At 45.7% G+C, this 14,951-nt stretch overlaps 1 protein-coding gene across 1 annotated transcript in view; it reads left to right on the forward strand.

Moving 5' to 3' along the window:
• PTPRM (protein tyrosine phosphatase receptor type M) overlaps positions 1-14,951 on the forward strand; it is a 753,002-nt gene that overhangs the window by 680,687 nt on the left and 57,364 nt on the right. Inside the window, exon 21 of the mRNA XM_029226979.1 lies at positions 13,070-13,167. Coding sequence (XP_029082812.1) covers positions 13,070-13,167 — 98 coding nt within the window. The remainder of the gene's footprint in view (positions 1-13,069; positions 13,168-14,951) is intronic.

Raw genomic sequence — 14,951 nt, forward strand, 5'->3', positions numbered from 1 at the left:
TTTAAGGCTTCCATGGGTGATCTTGTAGACTTTTATTTTGAAATGATTCAAAATAAATTGATTCGGGCTTCCCTGGTGGCGCAGCGGTTGAGAGTCCGCCAGCCGATGCAGGGGACACGGGTTCGTGCCCCGGTCCGGGAAGATCCCACATGCCGCGGAGCGGCTGGGCCCGTGAGCCATGGCCGCTGGGGCTGCGCGTCCGGAGCCTGTGCTCCGCAACGGGAGAGACCACAACAGTGAGAGGCCCGCGTACCACAAAAAATTAATTAATTAATTAATAATAAATAAAAATAAATTGATTTTAACACATGTAGCTTTTGCTTAAGAAAAAAGAAAACCTCTAAAAATATTATGACAAAGTTAGGTCTCAAAGCCACTATTTTCATTTATTTTCTTCTTTTAAGGTCTTAAAATAATGGGTGAGGGAAAGGAAGAAGGTATCCAGAATACTTGAGTCATTTTGCTTTGAGTTTACTGTCTTTAAAAAGGTTCTTCTTGGGCTTCCCTGGTGGCGCAGTGGTTGAGAGTTCGCCTGCTGATGCAGGGGGCACGGGTTCGTGCCCCGGTCCGGGAAGATCGGCTGGGCTCGTGAGCCATGGCCGCTAAGCCTGCGTTTCTGGAGCCTGTGCTCCGCAACGGGAGAGGCCACAACAGTGAGAGGCCTGCGTACCACAAAAAAAAAAAGTGCTTCTTTATCTGTTTTTACCGTTGACTTGAGACATAGTTAAGAGTGGTGTGGAAATGCACAAACTTCTCCTTGTAAAGATAAATTAAGGAAAACCACAATAAAAATTATGAAGGCTATAAAAATGTATAACAGAAGAAGAATTATAATAATGACTAATCAACATAGGATGAACTCATATTGGAATTAAGATACTAGAAAATACAAATATAAAATATGGGAAGGTGATGATGAAATACGAAGTTTCTGGTATCTCTTAGGAAGAAAGTGGCTATTGATTAAATTTATCTTTATTAACACATTAAATAATACCTACTATTTTATTGTTTTTAAGTATTTTATAATTATTTTTAGTGAATAAGATGAAAGTCAGATTATTAACCAAAAAAGAGCCAAGAGTTGAGGGGTTATGACTGATACTACAGACAGAGGTTTCCCAAGCTGTTTTAGATTTTATAGTAGCCTGTCCATTAGTGTTTGGTTTATACCGATTTTCTCGTAATTAAATCTGACATGACCTTTTGGTGTCCAATCAGGATTTCATATGTTCTAGTAATGCACCTGGAAACTGACATCCCATGACACTAATTATCTAGAGAAAGCCATGAATGTTTGCACAGTTCATGTTGGCACACTTTCTTATTTCAGTCTGAAAGGAGAATTTTAGGGGATGGTATGAGTGAGGTGTAAACATCGCCACGTGGATGGTGTGTCCTAGAGGAAGTGGATGCACACACAGTGGATGCCTAGTTTTTTCAGATATAAGAGGAGCGCCTTGTGAGCCAATTTAGGAGAAACAGGGTACTCAGCAAGTTCCTGCTCACCAATCAACTATACTTCAATTTAAAAAAGGAAAAGAAGTAGAAAAGTTAAAAAAAAAAAAAGACTCAGGCAGTGGGTAAACCTACTCCAGTGTAAGAAGGGATTTGTCATTGCGTGAGAACCATGGAAATGTAGTAACCAAAAAAGAAAAAACCCACTGTTTAATATCATTAATTAAGTCATCACTTATGACCCTACTTCTTTTTTTTTTTTAAATATCTTTATTGGAGTATAATTGCTTTACAATGGTGTGTTAGTTTCTGCTTTAAAACAAGGTGAATCAGCTATACATATACATATATCCCCATATCTCCACCCTCTTGCATCTCCCTCCCACCCTCCCTATCCCACCCCTCTAGGTCGTCACAAAGCACCAAGCTGATATCCCTGTGCTATGTGGCTGCTTCCCTCTAGCTATCTATTTTACGTTTGGTAGTGTATATATGTCCATGCCATTCTCTCACTTCGTCCTATCTTACCCTTCCCCCTCCCCGTGTCCTCAAGTCCATGCTCTACGTCTGCGTCTTTATTCCTGTCCTGCCCCTAGGTTCTTCAGAACCTTTTATTTTTTTTAGATTCCATATATATGTGTTAGCATACAGTATTTGTTTTTCTCTTTCTGACTTACTTCACTCTGCATGAAAAACTCTAGGTTCATTCACCTCATTACAAATGACTCAATTTCATTTCTTTTCATGGCTGAGTAATATTCGATTGTATATATGTGCCACATCTTCTTTATCCATTCATCTGTCGATGGACACTTAGGTTGCTTCCATGTCCTGGCTATTGTAAATAGAGCTGCAATGAACATTGTGGTACATGACTCTTTTTGAATTATGGTTTTCTCAGGGTATATGCCCAGTAGTGGGATTGCTGGGTCATATGGTAATTCTATTTTTAGTTTTTTAAGGAACCTCCATACTGTTCCATAGTGGCTGTATCAATTTACATTCCCACCAACAGTGCAAAAGGGTTCCTTTTTTCCACACCCTCTCCAGCATTTATTGTTTGTAGATTTTTTGATGATGGCCATTCTGACTGGTGTGAGGTGATACCTCATTGTAGTTTTGATTTGCATTTCTCTAATGATTAGTGATGCTGAGCATCCTTTCATGTGTTTGTTGCCTATCTGTATATCTTCTTTGGAGAAATGTCTATTTAGGTATAACCCTACTTCTAACAAGGCATTATTTCATTATAGCTTCAATGCCAATCTTTTCTTCTTTTACTAAATTAAAATTAAAATTCCATTGGACTGGTCACTAAATTAAATTTCCACTGGTGAACATTCTAACCCTGCAATGCTGGACATAAAGGGTGTTTCACATGAGAGCTGTCCTTAGAAAATGCTGCCAGTTATATTTTTGAATTTAGGTTAAATAAAGTATTCCCAGGTTTTCCCCATCACAGAACAATTTCTCAGTGTTTGCTTCTAAATCTTTAGTTGATTTTTATTGTTTCTTTCAAATGGTAATCGGGGGGGGATATTCTTAACAATTCAGGAAAATAAGCAAATTTCATCCTGTGAACCTAGCCGTCTCAAGTTCGCTTTTCTTTTTCTGCAGCTGAAACCAAAAATTATTCATAAAAATTCCATGATTTTCACTTAAGTAGCCTCAGGGGAGAGCAGATGCACCTATCAAATAAGTGTTGTTAAGGATTACTAATTATTAATGCAGAAGCCAACTGCTTTCTGTGTCACCATTGTCACTTTTGTGACATACCAGACAGATGCAGTCCGTAAAGCATGGTGGCATATTCTACCTTTTACGTTTCACTGCTGCAAAAATGAAAAGCTACTAAATGTAAAATTATAAACGTAAGTGTTAAAGAAGCATCAGATTGAAAACTCACTTAAAGTTTTGTAATAAAAACTTATTCAGAAACCACTGAAGGGACATCTGATGTTTGGAACGTTGAGTAACTGACTTCATAATACTTATTCTAGATTATCTCCAGCAGCAGCAATAACAATAATGGATCAGAAATTTAGGGCGACTTTTTTTTGTTTTGTTTTGTTTTGTTTTGTTTTGTTTTGTTTGTGGTACTCGGGCCTCTCACTGTTGTGGCCTCTCCCATCGCGGAGCACAGGCTCCGGACGCGCAGGCTCAGCGGCCATGGCTCACGGGCCCAGCTGCTCCGCGGCATGTGGGATCTTCCCGGACCGGGGCACGAACCCGTATCCCCTGCATCGGCAGGCGGACTCTCAACCACTGTGCCACCAGGAAAGCCCATAGGGCGACTTTTATTTATGAGCTTGAAAATGAATGCGTAAATCTTAGGCCTCTCTTTTCCACATCGGAAAAGGGGTCTTTCAGCCTCAGGGGTCTTCGGTTCCGATGGAGTGAGCTGGATGCCACAGGGCCTGACCAAGCCTACGCCCGGCCAGTGCCCAAAGCCAGGACTCCTAGTTTCTGCAGCTGCACTGCCCTTGGGGTCCCCGCCCCTTCCCTGTGTGCTCTGCCATTCGGTGTGCACCCCACACCATCCAGTCCTTTCAGGTAGTTAAAGGCTGATGTGCACAAACAAGGCCCCTGGGCTTTGGGGGTCATTCTGAAAATTTCAGAGTGTACCTGGATTGATGTGGGTGGGAATCCCAGTTTCAAAGTCACTTAGCCTCCTAAGCCTGGTTTTCATCGTAAGATAGAAACATAGTTGTGATGCTGAATAAATGAGATGGTGCATGTAAAACACACCTGGCCTGAGGACTTATCCACCTGCCTCATTTAATTGTCCACCATCCTTCTCAGCCCGCTTCCCAGGTCCCCTTACTTTCCAGCCCAGAGCCCTCAGCTCCTTTGCTGACAAAGCAATGGTACTTCGCTAAAATCCTGCTCGGTTGCATCCAAAACTGTCCCCCAAGGGCAGCCCTGTCGACCCCAGTCTGATTCAAAGGTCAGCTGATGCATCCATGACCCACCGGCTCCTGTGCCAGCCCAGCCCAGGCCTGAAGCCCACCTGAGCCCCTGCTCTGCACCAGGGAGCCTGTCAGTGGCACTGTGAGGCCAGCAGGGGCCTGTCCCCCTGCCCAGCCCTGTGTGACCTTCCTGCCCCAGAATCACCACCAGGAGCCACAGGCTGCTCGCGGGCCCTGGGGTTCCCATCACTGCCTGGATGTCTCCACTGCTGGTTTCCACCGGCCTTGTGGATGGCAGGGAGCCATCCTCAGAATATATTAATATTTTTTAATATATCTAGAGTGTTTTATAACTTTCCCTCTCATTAATTGGTATGGAGCATGATCTCTTTGTTTACGGTTCTTTACTGTTCATGTTCAACATTGTCCTGTTTCTCGGGAGTTTTTTTTTCTTTTTTTGTGGTACGCGGGTCTCTCACTGTTGTGGCCTCTCCCATTGCGGAGCACAGGCTCCGGACACGCAGGCTCAGCGGCCACGGTTCACGGGCCCAGCTGCTCCGCGGCATGTGGGATCTTCCCGGACCGAGCCACGAACCTGTGTCTCCTGAATCGGCAGGCGGACTCTCAACCACTGCGCCACCAGGGAAGCACTCTCAGGAGTTTTTGTTCAATAAATAGAGTAGATCCCTCCACTCTGGACACTGATGTCTGTCTGCATCTGCGGGAAGCTCAGGGGCTCCCTCTGGACTTGACCTTTTGATACCTGGGCTCAGCTTTCTAGCCCACTGGGCCCACCACCTCCAGGCCCCCTTCCTTCCTTCCTCCCTTCCTTCCTTCCTCCCTTCCTTCCTTCCTTCCTTCCTCCCTCCCTCCCTCCCTCCGTCCCTCCCTCCCTCCCTCCCTCCCTCCCTCCCTCCCTTCCTTCCTCCCTCCCTCCCTCCCTCCCTCCCTCCCTCCCTCCCCCCCTTCCTCCCTCCCTCCCTCCCTCCCTTCCTTATGGCTGTGGATACCTCGTCACACATCGGGCCGAGCCCACCTCCTCTCAGACAACCAAACACTTCTTCCTCTGCCTTCTTCCTAGAAGGTAGGCTTTCAGTCTAAAAGATTGCTCCCTAGTTGTGTTTTTAATGTCTTCTTCTACTACTCATAAGGTCTGAACCCACAATTCTTGTAAAAATTTCGCATGTTGTCTCAAGATGGCTCCCACGTGTCCTTTCCCCACTCAGGTGGTACTAAGTCGCCCCTACTGGATGTTTCGCCCAGAGGACCTGCCCCCCTCATTCCTCCCGCCAAAGTCACATCCACTCTGCACTCCACCACTGCAGGAAGAAGTACAATCTCTTCCTGACATTGACTACTGTAGACATACATCACTGGCTGACAGTGGTCTGCAAATGGTTTCCCTTGTGAATCCCCAAAAGAAGTTTGAAAAAATTATGTACCCCCTTTGAACATTTTAAGTTGCTATCTAAAATTTTCATCATAGGTTTATACACATTTATTTGTTAATAGGAGATAGGCGATATTTAATTCTTTTCTAATATAAAATGAGGATTGATATAATGAGAATAAATATTTTATGATGTGCAATAAATAGAGTTTAACCACCTTACAGATTAAAGCACACCGAATCTGAAAGAAAACACATGAAACTTTCATCCATGGTTTGCATCCAGGAAAACCTGGCTATCCTACAGAACAGCCCAGTTCCAGTTAAAAGAATAAGTGTTATCAGCCTCTACCACTTCGGATGTCCTGAATTCAGAGCATCTCAGGATGAACCAAAACACCCCATTTTTAACACCAAAATTTTCCCTTTATATAAGTATGTTTCATAAGGGAAGGCAGGAAGCACTGTGAGTTTCCAGGGTCAGTATTTCAGTCCATCCCTTGGTTTCACACCTGCAGGTCTTTTCACCGGGGCAGTGCCCCATAGTAATATTTAAGATGAGTGAGGGCTTTGTCAAGTTTGAGAGAGACCACTGTTCCTGGAACTCCTCAGGGAGATCAGTTTGGGCAGAGTCCATAAAGCCGCTAAGTGTCTAGAAATTACTACTTTGGAAACTACCCATGTCCCCCTTGAAAAATCTCCTTGTGTCTGCAGAGGTGTGCACATCTCAGTTGAAGTTCAGGAGTCCCAGGACGCTGACCTTACTGCACTTTATATGCGAGTGTGGTGTGTTCTTGCCTTATCTCCACCTTATACAGCCACAAGCCTCTTGAAAGCAGGGGCTATATTTCTGTTACCACTTTTGCATCCCTCACCATCCCCCCCAGGGTGCCTGGCACAGAGCAGGCTGAGTGCTCACCCGTGGATATGGGTCGGACACTCAGATTCCCACCAGGGGCCAGGAAGGGGATAAGAATGAATGAAGCAAGCTCGGAGGGGTCTGGGCAGGGGATCGTCGCAGGGATCCCAGGGAGGTGGCACCTGCGACAGCAAAAGCCGAGACTGGAGACCCGGTCCAGGCGCAGGCTGTGCGGGACCACATTTGCCTCATTAAGGAATCTGGGTTTTACTCAGTGGAAACCCCTTGGAAGCTTTTTAAGCAGGAAAGTAACGTTTTGCAGAGGCAAGCTGTGGCTGAGATGGGGGAGAACAGGCTGGGGGAGCCCGAGGGTGAGGCTACGCTGGTCATTCAGGGGGCACGTGGCTTGGCGGGGTGGGCGGTGAAAACGGAGGGAGTAAACCAGGATGTGCTGGGTTCTGGAAATGCTCGGATGCAGGGGAGGTTGAGGCCGCGGAGAAGGGGCCTTGGGAGAGGACGTGCCCACGAACTTGGCCTTTATTCTATAGCAGTGGGACCATGGGAGGCTTAAAGGAGGGAAATTGATCTCATATAAAAAGGCATTTAAAAAGGTGGTTTTTGGTGGTTGACATGGCTTTCCTTCTCTTCTACTCTTGCCGGGGTCGTGATGACTTGTACACACACGCCTGTCAGGTAGGGCCCTTCCCAGTTCCTTGGATGCTTACCTGGCGGCATTGTGACCGGTGGGGTTAGACCTCACCCCATGGACAACTTTGCTGACCTCTCTCTGCCTCAGTCTCCTTTCAGTAAAATGGGAGAAGAATAGCACCTATCAGATAAGGTTGTGATTTTTAAATTAATGACATAATACATGTAAAACACTCAAAAGAGACCTGGGAAATAGTAACAGCTCAAAAGAAGTTAGGAATTATCCTGTTTACAGTGGAATACCAATTCGTATCTGTACCCTTTCTTCCCTTCCAAAAACTCTCATACAGCACCATGAGCTCCAAAGGACCTTGACTTCCTGTGGCTCTAACGCAGAAAACATACTATATAGAAATGAGAATGTGAAAAGAAAGGAGGGGTAGGGGTCATCTATCAAGGTTTGAAATTATGATTTTTTTTTTTTTTTTTTTTTTTTTTTTTTTTGGTACGCGGGCCTCTCCCTTTTGTGGCCTCTCCCGTTGCGGAGCACAGGCTCCGGACGCGCAGGCTCAGCGGCCATGGCTCACGGGCCCAGCCGCTCCGCGGCATGTGGGATCTTCCCGGACCGGGGCACAAACCCATGTCCCCTGCATCGGCAGGCGGACTCTCAACCACTGCGCCACCAGGGAAGCCCTGAAATTATGATTTTTAATATCTCCCACTGCCCATGAACTAGAGAACTGGTCTTCCACAATAGAGCCATCCTTGAATGTCTTTCACTTACCCTTTTCACAGCTTTTCATTGTTTTCATTCTGCTCTAGTTCTCTCTGCCCTTTGTTGTTGCTGCTTCTCCAGGGCTGGGTGGTGTAAGAACACCCGTCCGATATACAAACTACCAAACGTAAGGTAGATAGCTAGTGGGAAGCAGCCGCAGAGCACAGGGAGACCAGCTCGGTGCCTTGTGACCGCCTGGAGGGGTGGGATAGGGAGGGTGGGAGGGAGGGAGACGCAAGAGGGAAGAGATATGGGAACATATGTATATGTATAACTGATTCACTTTGTTATAAAGCAGAAACTAACACACCATTGTAAAGCAATTATACCCCAATAAAGATGTTAAAAAAAAAAAAAAAAGAACACCCGTCCACACTTCTCTGCTCAGCAGAGACAGGTCTGTACGTGCTGACGATCACCAGGGAAGTGGGATGTGGTCCTGCCCTGATGCTATTGAAATTTCAGGACCTTACCTTTTAAACGCTTCGGTCCCCCAGGGACAGCTGCTGAGAATAACCTTCCCGCCTAGTGTGCCAACATTGTAAATGCATGGCCACAGTGAACATGGGGCTCGCACGCAGCCAGCAACTGCAGAAATCAGATACCTTCCTGGGCTGTCATTGCAGCCATTCATGCCAGAGGGAGCGGGGTTCACAGCATCCTTTGCCTGCTGTTTCCTTGTCTTAGGAGTTTATCTGTTTGTCCACCCTGAGAGCAATCTCCAGTGACCTCTCCGTGGATTATTCTCCCCATGCTGAGGGTGTTTTCCAGCTTTTGGGAGACAGACATCAAAGGCTAGGAATACATCCCTAGCCCCCCCAGGCGGTCCTTCTCAGGTGGTCCTCCCCCAGTTTCAGCCCAGCGACAGTATGGTACTGAGAGTAAGCGCCCTGTGTACCAGGCACGCATCTGGAGACTCGGCGTTGGCTCACGATGGCCACGGTCATCTGACGCCGCCAGGAGCTGCTAAAACCACATGGTGTCAGTGAGGTCGCCCCGCCCCAGCCTCCAGGGTGCTTTTGGATTTTGTTTGGGGACGTGTATCTCTGAATCATAATGTATTCGGGTCTCAGGAAATAATTTGAAATATGTTGAAGAGAAAAGGAAAACAGGACTGACAAATTTTGCATTGAAATCCTTACCTTTGGGTTCCTGCCTTCTTCCGTGTTTCCCCCTCAAAAAAAACAAGATTTCAATGAACATTCATGAAAATATCTTGAATCGTCAGCCAAGATAAGACTCTCTGGTGCCCACCCTGAGCAGCTTCATCATTGAATTGCCCCAGATGTGGGACCAGGTGTGGGAGGAGCTGAGTGGTGTGCAGGAGGGGACCGCGCTCACATCCAGCAGCACGTGGTACCACCCAGGAAGGAGGCAAGGGACAAGGAACAAGGAAGATCAGGGCAAAACTGCACAGGGAGTGTCGGGGAAGGAGGCTGGGGGACCTTTTCTAGCACCAATTTTTTTCTTTCTCAAATCAACTTAGAATAATCTTTGTGTTCAAATTCATTTTCAGATCTTAGCCCCAAACTGTTTTAGTTCTTCTGGAGACCTGTCCTAATTTTAGCACTAAAAAGACCCTCACCTGATGCATTCTTCTCTCCTGATCTTTTTTTTTTTTTTTTTTAGTCCAGGTTAATGGGTAAGAAAATCAAGACTAAATGATGATTTAGCGATCATTGTCATCACCCAAGTGAGCTTCTAATTCTTATAAATGCCCTTTATTTTAAAGATAACCCAAACGTAGTTAAGTAAACATTAAAAAAACCTGTGTCACCTTAACTACCACTTTGCCCCTCAGTAAAATGGCACAGCCATGTTCCCAGATAATATTTTATGAGGGAAGTTCCTTCTAAATCAGAAAGAATTGGGATTTCTTGATTCAGAGAGCTTGTATACGGCTTAGACTATTCAGTAGATTCAAAACCTACAAATCTTGGGTGTTCCACAGTTCCACCTCCGTAGGAGACCACGTGACAGGTCAGAGGTGCAGCCGAATGCCCCAATGCTGAAGGTCTGTGGTCCTTCCCCAGGAGACCCAGCCCCTGGCTCCGGCCAATAAATGCAGAGTCTCTTGGGTTAGGACATCAGAATTGTTTAGAAGCTCCACAGTGATTGTAATATGCAACCAGAGTTGAGAACCACTGCCTTCGACGGAGAAGAGTTAGTGGAAGCCAGGATCGCACTCTGGCTCCGGATCATGGGTTGAGTTAAGATTGGAGGCAAAGCCTCGGGGCAGGGGGCCTCAGAGGAGCCACCTGCTTAGTGGTTGGGACCAGCTCCTGCAGCACTGCCCGGCGGCACTCTGTGGACTGGGTGACCATCACGCTCATTCTGAAGAGGCTCCTGCAAAAGATGCCCCCCTTTCTATGAATCGGGAAGAAGTAAAGGCAATGTGCTTTCAAGCTTCTACAGATAATCTCTGAAATACGTCAAGAAACGAACTCATATTATCTATTAACATTACTTAATATTTTTATATTTAATATAACAGTATAATAGTAAATAATGTGGTTTATCCTGATGCATACAGACTTATTCATTCATTCGTTTATTCATTGAACTGCTATGTGCTGGGTATCCCACAGGCACTAAGGAAAGGGCAGTAAACTGCAACAGCCACATTCCCCCCCCCCCCCCCCCCCCCGGAACTTGAGACAAGTCATCACAACAGGGTCTGAAGCCAAGAAGGGGCAAGTGAGTTGCACCTGGGAACTTGCCCCCAGCCGTGAATGTCTCTGTTGGGCATAGAGGGGAGAGGGGGCTTTCTCCCTGAAGGCACTCGCCGTCCGCCATGCTGAGACATCTGATTCATCCACGGTAGCCCTTGTCATCAGAACTGTTTCTAGAAGTTTCAGAGTAGGTGGCACAGACCTGTGCATCTAGTGAAGGAAGCAGAAAGTGTCAGCCCTGTGTTTCAGGGTCACATTGGGAAGGCTATCTGTTTGCACAAAGATGGGCTCAGGGTATTTTTTCCTTGTAAGTAACAAGCTGTTAAGTACACAACGGAGGCACCTCTCTCCCCGAAAGCTAGAAGCATAGTGATTGATGGAATCCAATGTTTACTTGTGCCCCCTGTAACCTTGACTGAAGTCACTGAAATCTTCAGCCTATGCATCAGGAGAATGGCACGCACATGCCAAGGGACGGGGCCAAATGGCAGGTGCAGCTTCATGGTGGGCAGTGTGCAAGGTCCCATAAGGGGACTCGACGCAGAGGCTCAGCAGTTGGAGGGGTTCTCACGGGGAGGGGAAGAGTGTAGCCATGGCAGCAGGAGGAATGATAGATGTTTGCATTCCAGAGAGGAGGGAATGAGGCTTGACAGTGAGGAAGAAGAAGAAAAAGTACACAGGAACCAACTGGTAATTGGTCAAGAGGAAGGGGAGATGACTGAAGGTGCCCCCAGCAGTGCCCCCATTGCTCAGCCAATGGGTGACCATTAATAAATATCTTTAAATGCACCTTGTTTTTTTTGTTTTTGTTTTGGTCTTTGTTTTTGCAGTTTCAACTCTTTTATTACCTTGGGCTTTAAAAGGTTTGAGTTAAATTCCTTAATGTTCATTTTATAAGGCAAATGAAGGCTACAAGTTCTTCCTAACCTATGGCTTAACCTACTGATTTCTGCAAAATAATTTATGGAGAAAGCCTTCTGTTTTTACTCATCAAATTCTACACTCAATGATAATATATCTCTTTAAAAAAAAAAACTTGTCATAGAAAATTTCAAATATGTACAAAAGTCGACAGAATTGTATAATGAATCTTCATGTGACCATCACCTGGCTTAAAAATTGATCCACTTATAGCCCAAATTGCTTTAAATATACCTCCAAATTATCTCCCTCCATTCCTTATAATATTTTAAGGTAAAGGCACCTTGTTTTGCTCTGACGCTTGGCTGTGTGTAAAATGCCTAAGTGTGCGTTCATTCCACGAATCCTTAAAATAACCCTGAGACGTGTTCCTGAAATCAGTATGTAGATAAAGAGAGATGCAGACAGTAAAGGTCTCAGTGGCCCAAGTAACTTGCCCCAAATCACACAGCCAGTTCAGAGCCAGAGGCAGATCTCAAATTCTCATGTTTGAGCTCCAGACCCAGTGATCTGCAGTGTCCAGATACAGCAGCACAGCTGTCCCGACCCATCCCTAAACGCTCGTCTGAGTCCCCGTGTAACGTGACTCTCCACGCCTTTGAAGTTGTCTTTCTCTCCTGTCCTCACATGTCTGCTGGTCGTATAAAGATTTATGCTGTTACATGTAGACCCTCAAACATGCATGGGCATGAAGTCGAGTCTGGGTTTTTAAAAAAGCTGCATTAAAAGCAAGCTTAAGTTCCAGCTTTCCATACCTATACAGTATCTATAGCACTGCCATTTTGTAACCCGTTTTTTCCCTCTTTTTTTCCCAGTCCATAAAAAGAGCTTTTGAATACTAAGATCCCAAAAGCTGGGGCAGCAGATCCCGGTCACGTTCAGTGACAGGAAGTACAACTGCTTGAATCCAACTCCTCTCTTGCTTGAAGGAGTCTGGCGAAAATTTTAAAAAGGATTAATTTGACAGATAGCACAGAATAAGAAAAATATTAGAAACAAGAAAAGGCCATTTTTCCTATAGATGCTTATTTCATTCTATATACCGTTTCCCGGGATATCTGCCAGTCGTTAGCAGGAAGAGTAATGGTACCCATTTCTTTTTTTAAATTTCACTCTTGAGTATTATGGAGATAAATAGCTAAATGATGAAGAAATAACTTTCTTTCACGGCAGTCGTTTAAGAAGGGCAAAAGAGCTCAAATGCAGATACGGTGGATGACACGAAAAAGTTCAACCATGAGTGAAAAATTCAGTATTTCTAAGGGTGTCGTTTCAGAAAGAATACCCTCTCGCATCAACACTAGAAGGAGAGCTCTGTCCACCTAGAAAAGTAAGGGGACTGCCTGTGGCCGTCCATAGATTTCTTTGCAAGCCCCAGAAATTTTCCAGTTGCAAACTCACAAAGAAAACAAAAGTCTCTGCTGTGTTTTGCTGCAGGACCAATGCAAGAGACCATCTATGACTTCTGGAGGATGGTGTGGCATGAAAACACAGCGAGCATCATCATGGTGACCAACCTGGTGGAAGTGGGGAGGGTAAGTGGTCCTCTCCGCCTCCTGGTCATTTGTTCCTTGCTTAGCCAGCTCTGGAAGCAGTGTGTGTCCTTCCAAAAAATATCAACTACCACGGCTCCTCCTCTCGCTTGCTTATAAATTATCAGTAAACATAGACTGAATTGCTTTCATTTGTTGTGATAGCAACAGACAGAAAAGGCACTCAAGATTTAAAAGCAGTTGTTATCCGGCTATATTGAGCGCACAACAACACAAAATCACGGCGAAGCGTGCATGCTGGTTGTTGGGTGTCAGAACACAACGGGAGGCCCCAGGAGACAGGACTGCATTCCCCACCTCTGGGAAATCCACTCTGAGAACAGCCAGCAGGCCTGGAGTCAATCCTGGGCTTAGAAATCCAGCATCTCCTCTCGCTTAGATTTTCCTTTCCTCCCTTTCCTGACCTGTAAAGTGGAGACCACACTCCGACCCCCTCCCCCCCCACCCACCCCCCGCCACCCCAAGGTCTTGGGTTACTTCATCTGTATTGACTACGGAGGAGCTATTTTTATTTAACCAGGAATTTCTTAAGGAATTAAGATCTCGGTCGTGGGACGCAAAGGATTCTTTCCAAAGGGAAATTTTAAAACGAGAAGATACACGGGGTGCAGCTGCTTTGTTGAACAGTGGGCCCAATTCTGTGGTTCTGCTGGAGGACCCGTTACTTCTTAGAGAGGTTGACATTGTGAGATCTACCCTCAGCCTAGAGATTAGCCTTGAATTGAGATATCGGGGCAGAAACCATAAAGGGGTTGTTTCTTAAGATTAGCTGCCGGCCTTGAAAAGAAAGGAAATCCTGCCATTTACAACACAGATGCACCTGGAGGACATCACGCCAGGTGAAATAAGCCAGTCGCAGAAGGACAGAAACTGCGCAATTCCACTCAAAGGAACGATGGAGGATAGTCGAATCTTAGAAGCAGGAAGTACAAGAGTGGTTGCCAAGGACTGCAGGGAGGGAGAGGTGGGGGGTGATGTTCAGTGGGTATGAGGTTTCAGTTATGCCAGATGAACAAGTTCTAGAGATCTGCTGTACAAAGTGTACTTGTAGTCAACAATAGGCCTCGCGTACTTGATTTGTTAAGAGGGTAGACCTCACGATAAGTGCTCTTAATACACACACACACACACACACACACACACACACACACACACACACGGGCATGCACCAAGAACAAAGGCACACAGGAAACCACAGGAGGTGGTGGATATTGTCTATAACCTTGGTTGTAGTGATGGTACCAAGGATATCTGCATGTGTCAAAACCCATCAAATTGTGCACATGAGGTTTTTTGTACATCACTTATACTTCTTCAATACATCTGTTTAAAAAAATGGATTTTCAGAAGGTAACAGGAAGCACAAACCGGGAAGAAGAGAGACATTAAGAAGTGGGAGGGGGGCTTCCCTGGTGGCGCAGTGGTTGAGAGTCCGCCTGCCGACGCAGGGGACACAGGTTCGTGCCCCGGTCCGGGAGGATCCTGCATGCTGCAGAGTGGCTGGGCCCGTGAGCCATGGCCGCTGAGCCTGCGCGTCCGGAGCCTGTGCTCCGCAACAGGAGGGGCCACGACAGTGAGAGGCCTGCGTACCGCAAAAAAAAAAAAAAAAAAAAAAGTGACCCATGGAAAAGCACTAGTCCCAAACGTATTATAGGTATATTCTGCTAAATAAATAGTCAAGGAATAGGTAATTCAAATCTTATAAAAATTATTCTGAGAAGAGAAAAAGAAAGACTACTGCTCCATTTTATTTTAAGAGGCTAGTA

Source organism: Monodon monoceros, unplaced genomic scaffold (genome assembly GCF_005190385.1).
Source record: "Monodon monoceros isolate NGI ecotype Baffin Bay Population unplaced genomic scaffold, NGI_Narwhal_1 Super_Scaffold_1, whole genome shotgun sequence".
NCBI classification, from domain to species: Eukaryota; Metazoa; Chordata; class Mammalia; order Artiodactyla; family Monodontidae; genus Monodon; species Monodon monoceros.